This window comes from Pseudonaja textilis, chromosome 2 (assembly GCF_049901715.1).
Source record: "Pseudonaja textilis isolate UNSWEBS1 chromosome 2, rPseTex1.2, whole genome shotgun sequence".
NCBI classification, from domain to species: domain Eukaryota; kingdom Metazoa; phylum Chordata; class Lepidosauria; order Squamata; family Elapidae; genus Pseudonaja; species Pseudonaja textilis.
The window spans coordinates 11716309-11734958 of record NC_141991.1 but is presented as its reverse complement, the minus strand read 5'-3'; the positions used below and the strand labels follow the sequence as shown (position 1 = coordinate 11734958).

Below are 18650 nucleotides of genomic sequence, written 5' to 3'. Positions count from 1 at the left end.
GGGATAGGAGGGGGGGATCAGAAATAGCTGGGGTTGCATAGTTAAAATAAAATACTTTCTCTGCAGCTGAGGTTTGGGGTGCAAGAACACAAGCCAGAATCAGTTCAGTTGAATCAGCTGAGAGCTCCATGGCAGCAACAAAAAATAATAATCAGAGGCAGTTAGAAGGGAAGATGCAGAAGGAGAATGGAGAACAAGAGGCTTGTTCCAGAAAGTATGAACTTTAAGGAGCTAGAAGAAGAGAGAAAATTCAAAGGAATAAAGAAGCCTTTAGCTCCTGTCCAGGTGAAAGGAAGACAATGAATCACTCCAATTTCTGCAGTGGAATTTTCCTTGGAAAGTGGGACTCAAAGGAGGAAAATAGCTGTGATTAACGATCTGGAGTGACTGTCAGATTTAGTTTAAAAAAAAAAAGATATTGCAACTAGAAGTAACTTTAAAAGTAAAGGACAGATTGGATTGGTTAACCCAAATATCTGGACTGTATTTCTACTACTACTCAACTTGAAGAACTTTAGGAAACTATTGGATAACAATCTTATTCAGAGACATATTGATTGTAGTTAAAGTGTTTGAATTCAGTGAGTTTTGCTCTCTTTCAAAAATCCAGCGTGCTTTGAACATCTTGTTACAACACTATTGTTTACAGAGTAATAGCAAAAGCAATCAGAGCAATAAATTCCTCTTACCCAGTCTATCACAGCTGCTAGAAAAACAAACAACCCTTTCCTTAAAGACTCTCAATACTACCTCATTACTTTAATCAAACACCCATTAATTCATTACCTCAAAACTTACAACTTTTCTACCTCATTACCTATATCAATGATTAGATAATCAATTTCTATAAAATATTTCATTAATGGTTTAATTGATTTATTGTTTAATAGATTAGTGTGATTAGAGTGTTTAATGCAAATAGTGTGATTACTGATCAGTTTAAAAGATCAAGATTCATGTAATTTAATTGATTAGTAAACTTATTGATTTAGTGAATTTAATTGAACAGTGTGATTAATGATTAATGCAATTAATTGATTAGCAATTTGTGTAATTAATTGATTAGGCTGATTAGGAAAATTATTTGACTAGAGAGATTATTGTAATTGATTGATTGGTGTGATATTGGCTATATTGATTACCCAAAATTGTTCCATTAATTAATTTAATCAACATACCATCTTAACAAATCTACCATGCCAAGAAAAAAAATCAAATGCCAAACCACAACCTAAAGAGAAAGTAATCCCTGCTAATGAACCACAAGACTCCTGCACATGCCTTAAATGCTACAAAACTCTAAAGGATAATGAAAACTCCATCACATGTTCTCTATGTAACAAATACGCTCATCATGACTGCTTGGGATTACCCGAGCAAATGATTCAATACCTAGAATCATCCAATGAGTTTCCATATCTCTGCAAATCATGCAGACCCAAACTGGACCTCTTTGAAAGAGTTGATACCATAGAAACACAAATAACATCCCTTGACACCATAGTAGCATCCCTGGAGGCCTAAAAAGAAAGATTATCCAACCTTGAAAAAAAAGACACGATGCAAAAACCTGAAAATTCAATAGCTACAAACCACATCTCCACCTAACAACCACAACCCAAACCACAACCCAATCCAAAAAACATAAGCCAGACAAATAATGATATCCCAATCCTCATCAGAGAAGCTGTTGAGCGTGAACCGAAATGTCCAAACACCATTTTATTTGGTCTAGAGGACATCAATGACAATGATGACATCACAACTGTCTGAAACATCATCAGTGACTATCAAACATCAATCATCTCCCCTGATGAAATACTTGACATTTCCCGTATTGGCTGAGAGCTCGAAAACAAAGATGGCTCTGTGGCCCCACGCTTCTGCAGGGTCATTTGCAAAAATGAATCAAGCAAACATAAATTCATTTATACTATAAATTCACTTGCCAAAACCAACACCAACCATAAGAACCTCCATTCTTGGCCTGACCTAACTATACAGCAACTTGCCCAGTCCCGTATACTCCGCACTGAACTCAAAAAACCTCAAGGCAATGGAGAGAAGGACCTGTACGTTGACTACCATGCTGACTGTATCAAAAGTAAGTCACACAACCCACAAGTCAGCTTTAACCTTCAACCACAACCCTACCTCAACCAATCCACCATCACCCAAGACTAGGCACGCACGCCCCTAACTACCTCAATTCCAACTATTGCTGGCCTTAAATGCAAACTACTCAATGCAAGAAACCTTGTGAATAAAATACCTGAAATTCTCCTCTTACTAAAAATATGGCTAAATTCGGCATCATATTTGTCTGTGAAATGTGGCTCAATGCATCTCTCCCTGACTCTATTACCACAGTAAGAGACTATCATGTTTACCGATCAGATCGTGAAATTTGTAGAGGAGGTGGTGTTGCTATCTTCTATAAAAAGTCCTTACATCTAAAAAACATCCAAGTTACCCAGGAGTTTGCTCTTCCTGAGACCATCATCTGTGAACTATCCTTAAATATCACATTTCGATTCTTACTATGTTACAGAGCACCTGATTATGACATTGAACATGTAAACAAGCTAAATTCATGGCTAACATGGACAACATCCTGCCCATATGCTTTTATCTTTCTTTGTGACTTCAATCTACCTCATATTGACTGGACCCTAAATGAATGTACAACTGAACCCATACACGCAACCTTCTACAATGTTGTAATAAATCTGGGACTGGAAGAACTAGTAACCAACAACACTGGACAAAACAACTGTCTCAATCTCATCTTCTGCAATAGTTTTCCAGCAGTGGCCACAATATGGTTGACTTTTGTCTCAACATAAGCCCGCACAAAAGTATCACAATGATGTAATCCCCAAATATGACTTCAAAAAAGGCAACTATGATCTTATAGACAACGATCTCTCATCCCTTGATTGGCAATATCTATTCATTGGATGCAATACTGTTAAAGACCATTACAACATATTTTTACTTGAAGTCAAAAGAATCATCAAATTATAAGTACCAACAACAACTCCCAAAACAATACAAAAAATAAAACAGATTACCCATAACAATAAGGAAACTTCAATCCAAAAAGAGATCACTTTGGTGGAGAAACAAATCTGGTCACATTGTCAATTTCAAAAGCCGATACAAAAATTTATGCCACCAGAAAAAGGCTGAATGCACCAATCAGATTAAACAAGAAGAAAACCTTTCCATCAATTCCACCCGCGTTATTTACAATTTTGAAAACAACAAACTAAAAGACTCAAGGTCCACCCCACCCCTGATAGGACCTAATGGTAAAAACTGCAACAACAGCACCATTAAAGCCAACCTCTTTAACACATTCTTTGCCTCAGTATTTGTAAACAGCAATGGATCATGCCCAGTATTTCCTAGCCGAACCACAGACAACTATAATTATATAATACATATTGATTTTACAGAAGACAATATTGAAAAAGCACTACACAATCTAAAACCATCTCTATCTATTGGACTGGGTGAAATATGTGCCTGCTTCTTAAAAAAGCTATCCACCGCCATAGCCAAACCTCTATGCATAATCTTTGAAAAATCTTTCAGAACCAGTTCCTTGCCTACCCTATGGTCACAAGCCACGGTCATCCCCATCTTCAAAAAGGGAGACCCCAGCCTAGTGAAAATTACAGATCAATCTCCTTATGCTGCGTCATCTGTAAAGTCATGGAATCAGTTATTAACCAATCCATTATCCTTCCTCCTGGGGTGAAATTCAATTAGACCATTTCAAAATAATTTTTTAGAAGCCTTATTGTCATTAATTTCTAATCTTATAAACTTCAAGCAGTCTTCTTCAATAACGTCTTAAGATAATTTTTTTTACCTCTTCCTTCCCACTTATAGCAATAAACTTTTAATTTTTAATTCCAATGTTCCAAAATCTTTTATCCCCTTGGCTTTAATTTTTAGGTTTATTTACCTTCTTAGCCCAAGCAGGTTTTCCAGATTTCCATCAGCTACTTCCGTAGGGAAGGAGAGTGAAAAGAAATAACTTTCCCTTTCCCTTTCTTCTGCTGCTTACACAATCCTTCTGGGAACAATGTAGCAATAGAAAGGCAGATTCCAGGTTTTAAGGGCTCCTCTTTGTACCGGCTCAGCCAAAGAAAAAACTTTCACTTTCTTCCTCCTGCATTTTCTTATCCAGCTGCAGACTTCTTTGTGGCGGCCATTGCTGACTGCCGCTCCACTGCCTTGGGAAAAGGGGGTTTTGCCGGCTGGGGAGAGGGTCTGCAACACCCCCAAAACCCTGTCTGGATCTCCCCTGTCTTCAGCTGCCTCTATGGGGCAGCTATATCCCCCAAATCCAGCCTGATTGGGGGCACCTCAGCAGCGAGTGCAGCAGGGATCGCATGGAAAGGCAAATCCCTGCTGCTGCCGAAGCCTTGCAAACCGGAGGTAAAACTAACATCTTATGGTATCTCTGGACAATTGCATAACTGGGTAGAAGCATTCCTGTCAAACAGAAAAGAAATGGTCAAAATTGGGAGTGTCCTATCAAATTCTGTACCTGTCAACAGTGATGTCCCCCAAGGCAGTGTTCTAGGACCAACTCTCTTCATACTCTACATAAATGACCACTGTGATCATATTAAGAGCAACTGCGTTCTCTTCGCTAATGATGTAAAGCTCTTCAATAGCACAGACAATACTGCCACCCTTCAAAAAGATCTTGACTATGTATCAGAATGGTCAAACAAATGGCAACTTCAAATCTCAATAAATAAATGCTCTGTCTTACATATTGGCAAAAAAAATCAGAAAATAAAATACAAGCTGAATAGTCAAGATCTTGTTGATGATCCAAACTCTGTAAAGGACCTTGGAATACTCATCTCTAATGATCTAACTGCTAGAGCCCACTGTAACTACATAGCCAAAAAGGCATTAAGTGTTGTTAACCTAATCCTACGTAGCTTTTTCTCTGGTAATGTCACACTACTAACCAGAGCATACAAAACATTTGCTTGACCAATAGTCGAATACAGCTCATCAGTCTGGAAACCATATTTTGTATCTGACATTAGCACAGTTGAGAAAGTCCAGAAATATTTCACAAGAAGAGTTCTCCACTCCTCTACTTGTTGTAGAATACCTTATGCCATCAGACATGAAATTCTACATCTAGAAAACCTTGAATTATGCCGTCTTCAGTCTGATCTAAGTATGGTATATAAAATCATTCATTGCAATGACTTACCTGTCAATGAATACTTCAGCTTCAACCATAACAACACAAGAGCACACAATACATACAAACTCAAAGTTAACTGCACCAAGCTTGATTGCAGGAAATACAACTTCAGCAACAGAGTGGTCTATGTCTGGAATACTCTACCTGACTCTGTGGTTTCTTCCCCAAACCCCAAAAACATTAACCTTAGACTGTCTACTATTAACCTTACCCCTTTCCTAAGAGGTCTCTAGGGGGCATGCATAAGCACACCAATGTGCCTACCATCCCCGTCCTATTGTTTCTTTTATTTTTCTTATATGTACCCATTTCATGTATTCATAACTATGTATATACTTAAACCTATTATCTTGTAAGCAATTGACATATCAAATAAATAAATAAAATAAATAAATGAGAGTTCAGAGGGACCCACAGATGTTCCAAATGTGGCAAAAGTGGCCATTTGTCCAATGACTATAAAAGTCAGAGAAAAATGTGAATGGCCAATTCCAAGCTAAGTGTCAGGGTTCCTACACAGAATAAAAGGAGAACTGGGCAAAAAAATTACAAAACTGAACTGGAAGACAAGAAAAAGCAAATCTACCATGCCAGCTTCCAGAGAAAATTCCACAGGAGAGCCAAACCTTGGGCGGCTTTGCTGGCACTAAAGGAAAGACATCCAGAATTATTGGGTGAAGTTTGAGAATCAATACTACAACCATTCCATGGAAAAATGTGTATTGTTTTAGACATAGCGGATAATCAAAAGAAACAGAAAGGAAACATGCAACTATGGGAAAAGCAATCATTAGTCCAAAGACTGTAAAAGCCAGAGAATAAATGGAATGATACAAGTAGTACAAGGATTCCTGGAAAAAAAAGTGTTCCCAGTAATGTGAGAGTAGATACTGAGAGTAGATGGACATTGTTATGGCCTCATTTAATGAAAAAAAAAGGTATAAGCACACCACTTACAAGTGTATTTGGGCAGACTGAGATGGTTGCCTGTGTCAAGATCAAAGTAAAGGCACAAAGAAAAGAATAGGCAGGAGTTATTCTTAACTTACTGTGTAACTAGTAGTTGGAATAGATTTTCCACTTATTAAAACTTGGACTCAGAGGAAAGGATTGAAAAAGGAGGATAAGATTGTGTGAATAGCTAAATAGCTAAGGCAAAGATGAAGATGGTCTAAAATTTTAAAAAATGTATATTTCAGGCCTCTTTGAAATAATGGATAAGGATTGATTTAGGCCAGTGTCTAAGGTTCCTGGCCAATGCACCACAGGACGAAGGGGCTGCTGAGCTAGACAATACCAATGAATTCATCCAGCAACTCCAGGTTAGATCTGAAGACACAGACTGCAAGAATGAAAATGAAGCCTGATTAAGACTATGAAACAGGAGAATTGTCCCCCTGTTTGTCTGGGATTTCAGAAAAGTAGCTGGAAACCTTAGACACTGGCCTGAATCAATCCCTATCCACTAATTTCAAGGAGGCCATAGACCCAGAAATTAGAAAAGCATGTGGCATCCAAGGGGTACCAAACCGTCTGCAGGACTGGTACACTATGGCCATGGCAATGGATCGGGAAATCAATTCTCACCGCAAACCCGAACAAGAGAAGCAGGCAAGAAGACCCCTGGGCCAACGAGCACCAGTGAAGCTGCCTGAACCACCATTGGCCCAACAGCCTAACATAATTAAATGCTACTGATGCGGTCAACTAGTGCACTGAGCATCTGAGTGCTTATTTCCTGCACCTCAACCTCAACCTCCCTCAGCGACCAGAGGAAGGAGGAACCCAAGCAAGCCAATTCACCTGACAAATCATAGAGGTTCCTCCTCTCACAAATGAAGGTGAGGAACTTCCTGCTAGAGAAACCCACTCCAGAACTGCTAGTTGGGACAACGACCTCATGGTGAGTGAAGCCACCTGCCCTTTCACTGTTAAAGTCAGACTAGTATGCCAGAGACCAGGGTTCAAGGGAAAGTTGAAGCAATGATAGATACGGGCTGCACCAGGTGCCTAATCGGGTTCCCCATCATTGAGAAGTTAAAAATAAAGATAAAACCCCTAGTCTGGCCAATCCACTTTGGATGGGACCCAGATAGGTGGAGCCCCTGCTACCCTAATCACTGAGCCTGTTAGGATGGAGATGGGGTGACACCAAGAACTTATACAATTCATGGTAGCTCTGAAAATGACTGAGTCTTTTATATTGGGGCTAGCCTGGTTGGACAAGTGGGCCCTAACAAACAAATGGGAAGATGACTACAGAAAAATTGGAATAGACATCAACACCTTAGTGCCAATACCTCCGGAGAGCTGTCAGTCACCGACTAGCCCCAAACCACTGAAAGTAGCAGCAACCACTGTAGAAATGCTGTCCAGCTGCGCCCAGGTCCCTCAAAATACTAAGACCTGGCCACTGTCTTTTGTGAAGAGGATTGCCATGTTCTCTTGCCCCCACCACCCTTCTGATTGCACAGTTGAAACTGAATCATGGACTAAGCTACCCAAGCCTAAATTGTATTCGATGACCCCAAAATAAATGATTAATAAATGAGAAAGTACATTGATGTCAATTTAGCCAGAGGGTTCATCCAACCCACAAAATCCCAAGTAGCTGCCCCCATTCTAGGGGTGGGATGCTACCGGCTCTGCCCAGCTCTATAGAACTGGTAGCTCTGAAGAGCAGCAGACACTGAACCAGTTCTGTGTTTGCTGCTGTTTGGTCTGCCCACCTGCCCAGGCTCTTCCCTGTCCTTTATTTCCTGCTTTTTCAACCTTGGCTGCTTTGTGCAGCACAGCTGAGATTGAAAAAGCAGGAAAAAGAGGCTTTTCAAACACTGTACACCCATTTGCAGCACTTTTCAGCTCTCCCGGTGGGACTGCTTAAGGTTTCTTTACATGTGCACATGTTCACGAAGCACAATTAAGTCTCCCTCGAATACTAGGGAAAAATACACAATAGCGTGTTAAAACTGGCTGTCAGTTCAAGACTGAGGCTACAGCCAGCAGGTGTACCACCAACTGATTGTGGTACAGGGTGAAACCCATTATGCAATGAAAAACAATCTAGATTCTAAATTGCATAGAAGCAGATTATGGTAGCTGGTTCATTGGAAGGGGTACCCTTTGTGAGAAGTTACTTGGGTTAAGAGCTGGGATGTCAAAGTGGACGGCCTAGGAAAGCAGTTCCATGATAAATTCCCAGAGAAGCCAAAGAGTCCTCCTGCAGTGGGGGAGAGGTGGCTAATTGCTTGCTGATTGAACTAACCCCCTGACTGTATCTCATTCCATGACATGATTCTCACTGCGGGGGGGTAGAGCCTGTCAGCTTGGAAGTCATTTTTCTTTGAGGCTTCTGGGCTGCCACATTCAGTGCCTGGGAATTTGGGAGGGGGTTTCAAGGAGCGGTGGAAGATTAGCCCCCACAACATTCCTTTCTCAGAGAGTCAAGGACATGTTATCTTCCACCTGGAGGGGAGTTCCTGAGGATAGTCTCCAGTTGGAATGAAGTCATGATTGGAAAATGTGAGGAACTATTGGGTGTAGGGGTTGGATTTTGGATTCTCTTTGGGCTAGGCAAAACCTGGAAATTTCAGATTTGGGTTTTCCTCAGATGTGCCAGTATCACATCTCTAATAAAATGGACCTTTGAGAAGATGACAGTATCAGAGTCTTTTAATATGGAGGTTGTTACTTGGAATGCTGACAGTGTTTATCAATTCCACACAGTAAGATTTCCAATTCATTTTTAACAAAATCAAACTCATAACTCTTTTTATCCAATTAAAATCTTTCTTTTAGTTCTTAGTATTTTATTTGATGGCAAACAACCTTCTGATTCAAGTTCTTCCCTCAATTTTAATAAAGGGTCACCAGAGTTAAAAAACAGAACTTTGCCATATGCCCACCAGTCTGGCTTCAACACCATTTCTTTTCTGAAAAAAAGCTTCCTGGGGTGACACCCAAAGAGGTAATTTAACAGAGATTTATATTATATTTATTGTTTTATATTTATTCCAAACTCTTAGTATGGCGCATCTAGCAAAGTGATTATTAAAAGCAACGTTAAGTTTAGTTTTTTCATATCATAAATAGCGGTGCCATCCAAATCTTAATTCATTGGCCTCTAACTAAAGTAACATCTTTTTGTGGAGGTTCACCCACTCTTTTAACCAGGCCAGACAACATGGATCAAAATACAATTACAAGTCTGATAAACCCAAACCATCTTGCAATAGCTTATATCTAATTCTTGGGTTTTATTCCCCTTCCATAAAAACTTGGAAATATCTTCCATCATTGTTTAAATGGATTATCTGTTGTAAGTATGGGTAATGTCATAAAAATAAATAAATTAACAAACATTAAATGGTCAAAACCTGTTAATCAAGCCTACTAAATGACATTTCTGAAAAATAACAGAGTTCTAAAAGTCATTTTTTAAATTTTATTTTGACATCAAGTGTTCTTTGGTATTCAAATCTGGCCTAAAAATAATAATGTAGCACTTGGGGATGAAGATGCAGCTCAAGAGTCCAGCACTGGAGGCCAAGATGGAGAAGACCTGAACAGCCACTGTGTACTTCCCCTTGGTGCTCAAGTAGGCAGGCACAAAGGATACCCAGACACTGCAGAAGACCAGCATGCTGAAGGAGATCAGCTTGGCTTCGTTGAAGGCCCCAGGTAGATTCCTGGCCAGGAAAGCCACCGTGAAGCAGACAGCAGACAGGAAGCCCATGTACCCAAGGGCTACATAAAACATGGTGACAGAACCTTCATTGCATTGTAGGATGACTTCTCTAAGTTGGGAGTGCATGTCAGAGTCAGGAAATGGGGGGAAAGTTCCCAACCAGATGCTGCAGATGACAGCTTGGACACCAGAGCAACAAAGGATGATGGAGTTGGCCAAGCTCTTCCCCAACCATCTCTGCACTTTATTCCCTGGTTTTGTGGCCAAGAAGGCTAACACCACCGTGATCGTTTTGGCCAAGATTGAAGAAATGGCAATTGAGTAGACAATGCTGAAGGCTGTTTGTCGGAGGAGGCAAGTCACTCTCCTTGGCTGGCCAATGAACAGGAAGGAGGTCAAGATGGAAAGCAGGAGGGAGACCAGAAGGATGTAGGAGAGATCCCGGTTGTTGGCTTTGACAATGGGTGTTTCCATGAATTTAACAAAGATCCCCAAGCCAAAGCCTGAGGTTAAAGAGAGGAACAAGGCAATGGCAGTCAGGATAATGCCCAGATTTTCCTTATAAGAAAGATAACTTTTAATCTTGGGGATACAGTGAACTCGACTGATGTTTGGATGTTGATCATCTGGACATTTGATACATTTGTCTGCATCTGAAAAAGAGCAAGAGTAGTGTCTCCCTTTAACATGTTTTTTAATAAAATGCATTGTTTGGCTAAACTTGTTTTTGGTGTGCATGGTTGTATGTCAGTGGAATCAATATATTTCTTCATTTCCCTCAAGATAGAACAGCTTAATATTCTTTCTTTTTTACTGTTACCAATTTATCAATGAACTGGTTGAGAGAATAGAAGGGAAGAAGAAAGGATTCAAGAAACAAAAGCAGTTCACCATTTTACCTGTCCACTGCTGAATCTCTTGCAAATTGGAGCCCAGCCTTTTGTCAATGCTTTGAGGCACCAATGAGATAGATAGTGGAGTTAAGTATGTGTGAAGGATCACTTAATGTAGCTTATGCTAGATGAAAATGATAAACACTAACTTTGTCATGGAGAAGGAAATGTTAGGTGGAGTGGCCCTTGAAGATGAGTTGGATATAGAGTGAGGACATCAAAATGTATTTCTCTTTTTTTTTTTAATTGTCAAAAAGAGGAACATCTTCCAATAAGTCTTTTTTGTTAGGAACACATCAAATTGGCAAGGTTTGGTGTAATTTGGGATATGACCAAATCCGGAATTTTACCCAGTAAAAGCATACATTTGAAACTTCCTCCCATAGTCACATTCTCCAATCAGGTTACAATTCATCTGCCCGATGATGCCAGACTTCACCTTCAGGCAGCTGCAGACACACTCTCTATTCCCACAGGAAAAGAATTTCACCCAGTCCAAAAATCCCCCCTTATCTATGCTCCCTCCTCCCAGTTGCTAGAATGTGGCAAGCCTCAATACCCACAGTCCCTTTTATACAATAATAAAGAAGCGAAGAAAGAATAAAAATGACTATAATAAAACATGGCTACACATATGTAATCTTCAGGGTCAACTTTCACCCCTCCCATCCTCTCTCCAAGGACCACAAGTTTGAAAATGGCTTTAAGAGGAACCTCCAGCAGAACCTCTGCAATGTCAGCCTCAGGAAATATAAACCTAGGAGTCATCAGAAGCAGACCAAAAAAGGCACCACCTGAACAGATAGAGCAGTCAACTGATTATGACATAAGGCTATCAACTTCCCCTTCCCCAGTAAGTAGAATGAAGAGTACATCAAAGACACACTGTGAGACTCCTTTAGCAAAGAAATACATCTTTGAGCTACAAGTAGCTACAACCTGAAACTGTGGCTACCCAAAAATACCTATGAGACGTGGACATTTGCAAGAATCTGATCAATCCTCCTAGAAAAATCTAATCAAAGCTCCATCATTATATTCTGGAATTTGGAAACTCTCATTATTCAAACCAATGAAGTAAATAGTAATTTGAAATGTCAAAGATGTGTTGTGAAAGACAAAGAGCAAGAGCTGTCATCTCTCTCACAATACTGAACCCTCACTTATCCATGAGCTCTATCCCTGTTTGCTTGCCTATATGCCATATTAATCTCCAAAACCTATTCTTATAATTCACTATTACATAAATGAATACAATTGTGGGATTCAAATAACTTAAAATCTTGTTGTCTGCTGGCTGAGTGGGTGTGGCTGGGTGGGCATGGCCAGGGTTGTGTGACAGCACTCAGCCTCCTGCAGCACTCTGCCAGCCAAAATGGGGCATGGGGGTTAATTACAAAATGTGGGCTTTGCTTTGTGAAATCCAGATCCAATGAGCAAGGGGTGTGAACTGCACAGAAAATACACCTTTGTTTGGTTAAGAAGAAATATCCCCAAATTTAGAGGTACACTAAATGTAAGTTAATATAAGATTAACTTTTAGCTATATACCTCCCCAAAAAACAACAAATTTTGAAGCTCCAGGTAAAGAGGATTCATTTTAGGAAGAGTAATCACAGTTTTCATGTTGGGGGTTCCTCAAAGAAGCCTGGGAAACTCTTTATTTTAAAGAACATTTGAGGGAGGAGTGCAGAAAAGTCCTTCTCTGCCTGAGGCTGTAGAGACCTGGCACCAATCAAAACATTTTTGTGAAACAACTGATCGACACTGAAAGGGTAAACCACTAGTATATGAAAATAAGAGCAAACCCCACTCCCTTTTAATACTGATGATGTTACCTAGTTTGATAATGAAGCATCTGCAAGAAAACCATCAAGCTCAGAAAGCACCAAGGAACCCACAGTTCATCCCTGAGCTACAAATATTCTCTTCTATTAATAATCACTTTTTGGTTAGAGGAACTCAGAACTTGCATTATATGACATGGCTCCTAGTGGATTTCATTCTAAATTTTGATATAATTTCTGTAAATAAGGAATGTAGAATTATAATGGCTGAGTATTTGATCCTTCATACATAACAAATACAAAGCTGATAAACAAAGAAAAAAGTTTTTGGGGAAAAAAGGCTCAGGAAAGAAAAAGAGTGAAATTGTAAGAGAGAAAGAGGAAAAGAAGGAAAACTGAAAAAGAATGACTCTCAACTTTATTTGGTACAGATATAAGTAAAAAATATATCAAACTTTTCTCTAAGGTTAACATTTGTCTACATTATTTCCATAATCCCTTATTTAAACATCAAAGCCCAGATCAACTTTTAATTTCAGTTTCTCACAAAAAGTCCAATAATGGTTCGTAATGGGTTAATCACTGCTAATGAGACCACAACTGATTTATTTAATTGCACCAAATTCTAAATAAAACAGGAATGGAAAATCCTAAGCTTTAGTGTAGACCCACAAATCTCAACTATAGCAACTTTAAGGTGCATGGACTTCAAATTCCCCAGGAAGCATCAAGTTCATCCATCTTAAATTTGCCAAGACTGAAAAATGCTGATGTACAGGTAGGGATTTTTCCATTCCTCTTTTACTGGTTCCTACTTACTTTTGAGCAATCATAATGCAAAATCCTCATTCCAAACTGACTCCACAGTAATGATAATGCAAAATCTCCATTCCAAACTAACCCCAAAGTAATGATAATGCAAAATCCCCATTCCCAAATCACACAGTAATGATCATGAAAAATATCCATTCCCAACTCACCCTAACTGTCACCCAACTGTCCCATGGGAACTCCTGGGAGAAGTAGCAAGTCTCCAGAAGTTTAAGAGGATGGGGACTATTGAATTTCAGGGTGGAGTGGAGTAGGAGCTACACCAGAAAAGGTAGGCTTCTGAGGACTCATAAAGTGGCAATGTTTTAGGGAACAGACCTTTTTGCATGCCAAAACATTCCAAGTGTGGTCATAATAGCTTTTATAAAGTGGTACTAATACTTCATGTGATTTTGATTCTATGCCTCTGTTTATACAAAACCAAGGATTGTGTTAGCTTTTTTTTTTTTTGCTGCTGCCGCATAGTCATGTGGCAATCTTGTTCCACTACCTCCTTCTCTGACTTAACCAACCTGGTTCTTTCTTTATTTCTTTATTTACTTACTTGTTTATTTATTAAATTTTTGTCAGGTGATGGACATACGTTTATCCCAAGAATGTTTAAAAGCAGTTGTTGATTTTGATGCTCTCAATAAACTGCTCTAAAAAGATTGGACGCAGGATAAAATTTGTCTAATGTTGTTAGATCCACATTAGAGTTCCTTTTGAGAAGGGTTGCAACACTGCCTACTTCAGGGCAGATGGATACAGCCCCCTCCAGGGAAAAAAAATCATTAGTTATCCTGAAATTGAGAGTATCTCCAAACTTTGAAGGCTTCTAGAAATCCCTTAAAATGTGATATTTTCCAACCGTCCTGGGGATCCCCTGACAATGCAACCCTGTGTGCTGGATGCATGGTAGGTAGCATCTTGATGTACTTCTCTCTTGATTTCTTATGGGTGTTACCATAAAAGAGGAGCTGACCTGGGGCGCTCACATTGCAGCATTGGTCAAAAGGGCCCAGCAGAGATTATACTACCTGAGATTTCTCAGAGAACAACAGCTGAATGAAAAATTGCTGGTAATCTTCTACCATTGACCATAGAAAGCATTTTAACTTACTGCACCTGTGTGTGGTTTGCCAATTGCACAGTGGCAGATAGGACAGCACTCCAGAGGGTTAATGTCATTGCTCAGAGGATCCTTGGTTGCCCTCTCCCCTCTTTGGAAGAGCTTCATAGCTCCCACTGCCTTAAAAAAGTTCAAAATATTCTAAAAGCTTCATCTCATCCTGGGCACCCTTTTTTGAACTAATACCATCTGGCGGATGGTGCACGACAACAAAAACAAGGACATATAGACTGGAAAACAGGGCAGTATCCCAGGGCAATAGCTCTGTTGAATTATACTGCATAGTACCAAGTTGGTGGGTGGGTTTTCAATTCAATGTGCGGAGTGTGAAGGATGTGCATATGTGTTTGTTTTCATGGTCATGATGTGCACTGAAGATGGTGTTTGATTTCATTGTATGAGGTGCAGTGACAATAAAGTAAAGTAAAGTAAACTTAGCATTTAGTTCTCATTGTTTTAATTTTTAATTTGTGATTTAATTGTGTACTGCCAAAAGTCACTTTGTGTGAAATAGACAACCAGATAAATGTGATCAATAAATTTGAAAAGAAAGAGCCTTAAAGAAGATTAATTGGTGAAGGAATTGAAGAAGAGGAACTGAGTCTGTTATCTGCCAAGTCTTTTTATCCAATAAAAATGGGAAGATGAAGCAATATATTTCCATCCTTTCTAGATCTGGCAACAATTTTAAAGAGATAATGAAATCGACATTGGTATCTATTCGTAGATTGGTCTTTTATTAGTTCCCCTTTCCCCCGCTTCTTTTTGTTCCTTTTAATCCCAGCACTGTATGTTAATATTTTTTTTCCTCTCAGAACAACAACCATATTCATTTTTCGTTGGTATTATAACAGTTTTTATCTCAGTATTTAACAATGCAAATTGAAAATATAAGAAAAGGTAGGAAATAAATATGCACTTGATGGTTTTATGATGAGTACTCTGTTTGGTTTTTATATGAACCCAACTTCTCCCCCTTCATTGTTTCAGATATTTAGATGTTTCAGCTTATTAGAGTTTATGATCTTAATAAAGAGTAATCGATTAAATGTATGATTGATGTATCTTTTGGTCTGTAGTGTAAGGTTGATTTGGATGAGCAAAGTGCATTGATCTAAAATCATATCTCAAGTTACAAGGAATTCATATATTTCTAAGAAAGATAAATATGGAACGACTCATCCAAACTGGCAAATATATATAAAAAAGATTTCCTACCCAATACATTACATCCTTCTTCCTTACTCATCCTTTGAGATCTTTTTCTTTTGCCTCCCATTAGGGAAGAAATTGGACACCATGGAAATTAAAAACAAAACCATCAAACATATATGACTCTTTAAGATGTATATTGATCAGAGTGCTTTGGATGAATTCAGAAGGTTTCCCTATGGTGTCACCAACCTTCCTGAGTTGAGATGGTCCCCTCTGGACAAGGAACACAATCATAGCAGCAAACTGGTTCTCCTTCTCGAACTTTCTTGACAAATCCTGGCTGACATTTTTCCACACATTTGGACTGAGGCAGAGACTGGAAAGAAAAAGAAAAATGCCAAAGGAAAGAGGTTAATCTCACCATCTATGTAACATGGAGGTAGACAGAAACATTAGCCAAGTAATCTCTGGGCTTCAGATAGAAAAATATGAAATCCCTGACAACTTCCAAATGATTGCAGGAATACAATTGCAGGCGGATGCCTCATTTAGTTCCTCCTTTTTCTTGGGGCCTTTCTACTTAATAAAGTCTGGAGGGATGAAAGAGAAAAAAATTAAACATCAAGTCACACTTAGTTCCTCCTCATAGCATAATTCACATGCATTCCTCCATTCTTCATATATGCATGATTTTAAAATAAGATATCCACTTATTTTAAATTTGAGACTAAACTTTATTGTAAAAGATGGATTACATTTCTATTCCATCTGTGAATTTTATCAAGATTAACTGACTAATTAAATGATTGATTGATGTATATTTTATACATCAAAGCATTTATTTAAAATTGTATTTATTTTTAATTTATTTAAAATACCACATTTTTTGGAGTATAACATGCTCCAAAGTATAAGACCCACCTACCTTTTGGGGAGGAAATCAAGAAAAATATCTGCCTCTGCCTCCCAGCAATTTGCCTCCTTGCAGCAAACAGCTTTAGCACAGCTTGATTAGCATAAGCACCTGATCGTCGGTTGAATCTGCCTCCGTACCATCCGTTGTTTCGGGCTGCAGGGATTGACATAGCCTATTGTTGTCTCTGCATCCCCCATTTTTGCCCCATTCCAAGTGACAGGAATCAGAATGGGCAGAAAATGTAGCACATGGAGGCTGAAAAAGTGTGTCTTATACTCCCCAAAATGCAGTAAATTAAAACTATGATTAAAAAAGAAATGCCTGATTGGTAAGATGTAGAATGGTTTTTTCTGGATTGCAAAACTCCCTTTTGAAAACAGTTCAAAATGATCTCCTAGTTAAGATACAAAGGAAAAATTCTTTACAAGTAAAGGCTGTCAACCTTAAACATGATGTTCCTCATCTGTATATTTATTTGATCAATTTCTACGGCTGCCATGCTGGTTAATTAAAAGTAAAAGTGACTAATTTCTAAAATTATAGTGAGGTAAGATGGAGGTGAAAATGTGTTCATCAAAAAGGGTGAGTCAGAGATCTTCCAATGCACCACGTGGGGTCATGAATGAGAGCTCTGTGTGGGAAAGTGATATACAACACAAGGTATCCAATACAAGGTACCCGATACAATTAGGTGACACAAGCTAACAGGGAAATGCACACCTATATTCATTATAAGTTTGGAGACTCCCAGAGAGGCTTAAGATAGTTAACAATCCAAATAAACATTAGCATGCAAGGCAGTGGTGGGATTCAAAAATTTTTACTACTGGTTCTGTGGGCGTGGCTTGGTAGGCATGGCATAGCTTGGTAGGTGTGGTGTGGCTTGGTGGGCATGTCAGGGGAAGGAAAAGTCTCCCTTCCCTTCCCACTCCTGAGGAAGGTAAAATCTCCCTTCTCTTCCCATTCCTGGGGAAGATTACTGGAAAATCCCATTCCCTCCCCACCCCACTAACCTTCTTTCCAGCTCCGTTCTCTTATGCAGGGCAACAAAAGAAGACCCAGCCAATCAGCTGGGACGTGGGAGGCAGAGAATAGATGGGGCAGGGCCGGTCAGAGGTGGTATTGGCTGGTTTTCTGAACTATTCAAAATTTCCACTACCAATTCTCCAGAACTGATCAGAACCTGCTGAATACCACCTCTGATGCAAGGGATTTTCAGATGAAGGGCACTCTTAAAAGCCAATGCCAAAACCTAAGTAACATTTCCCTTGAAATTGTTCTTTATTACTTCTGATATCAGGATTTTTTTGCACTAAAGTTGTGTTTCAGTACTTCAATTTTCAGGCCATTATTGTGGTGTGATGGGCAGCAAATAAATTTAATCAATCAATGAATAAATAAGCTCACATCAGACCAGTGATTGTTATATCATGTGAACCGAACACCTTGGACCTCCTTGATGGTCCTCCCCAACCATGAGCCTGCAATTTTGGGAGACCCCTGACTCCAATCAGGGCAAGATGAAATGTCAGGACTCCAGCATCCACCCCCATTCGAATGGGGCACATTCTCTACTGGGACACATCCAAAGCCAAGTATCATCAATCATGCTCTCCAGTAATCATCTTGCATGCCAGAAGCTTTGACCACCTAGCAATTATCTATGACAGCATTTAAGAAATGTACCACTTCCCCCACTCCCTTTTTGCTGACAACTCTAAAAGACCAGAGAAATATTTGCTTATTAAGGTTATTTCCCACTTGTATCAACAAGACTTCCATCCAATTTTGATTCCATTTCATCAGATTGAGACCAAACTTGAACTCAGGTCCCACTCCACAGAATTGCTTTAACCTTTGATATTTGAAGAGAATAAATTAGTGAAACTGAAACTAGTAACACCAAAATCCTCAGCATATGAGGCAATAGTGGGATCTTAACTTAGACACTACTGGTTCAGTGGGAGATCGTGCGCATACACACAGCCCTAACCTCTGCACCCCTAAAAGCCGATCAACTGA

At 39.3% G+C, this 18650-nt stretch overlaps 3 protein-coding genes, 1 long non-coding RNA gene and 1 pseudogene across 4 annotated transcripts in view; 3 read left to right on the top strand and 2 right to left on the bottom strand.

Annotated features, from left to right (window-relative positions):
- Positions 1 to 18650, top strand: part of LOC113451824 (vomeronasal type-2 receptor 26-like) — a 500191-nt gene that overhangs the window by 97228 nt on the left and 384313 nt on the right. The window lies entirely within an intron of this gene.
- The window catches only part of LOC113451996 (vomeronasal type-2 receptor 26-like), a 452458-nt gene that overhangs the window by 62981 nt on the left and 370827 nt on the right, over positions 1 to 18650 (top strand). The window lies entirely within an intron of this gene.
- On the top strand, positions 187 to 5481 carry LOC148126722 (uncharacterized; annotated as a pseudogene).
- LOC148126721 (vomeronasal type-2 receptor 26-like) lies at positions 9693 to 10673 on the bottom strand. The gene has a single exon (XM_087927664.1). It carries the CDS (start codon positions 10671 to 10673, stop codon positions 9693 to 9695), a length of 981 nt encoding a protein of 326 aa, XP_087783790.1.
- Positions 16017 to 18650, bottom strand: part of LOC148126720 (uncharacterized) — a 65131-nt gene continuing 62497 nt past the window's right edge. The window contains exon 3 of the long non-coding RNA XR_015742508.1: positions 16017 to 16088. This is a non-coding gene — a long non-coding RNA (uncharacterized LOC148126720). The remainder of the gene's footprint in view (positions 16089 to 18650) is intronic.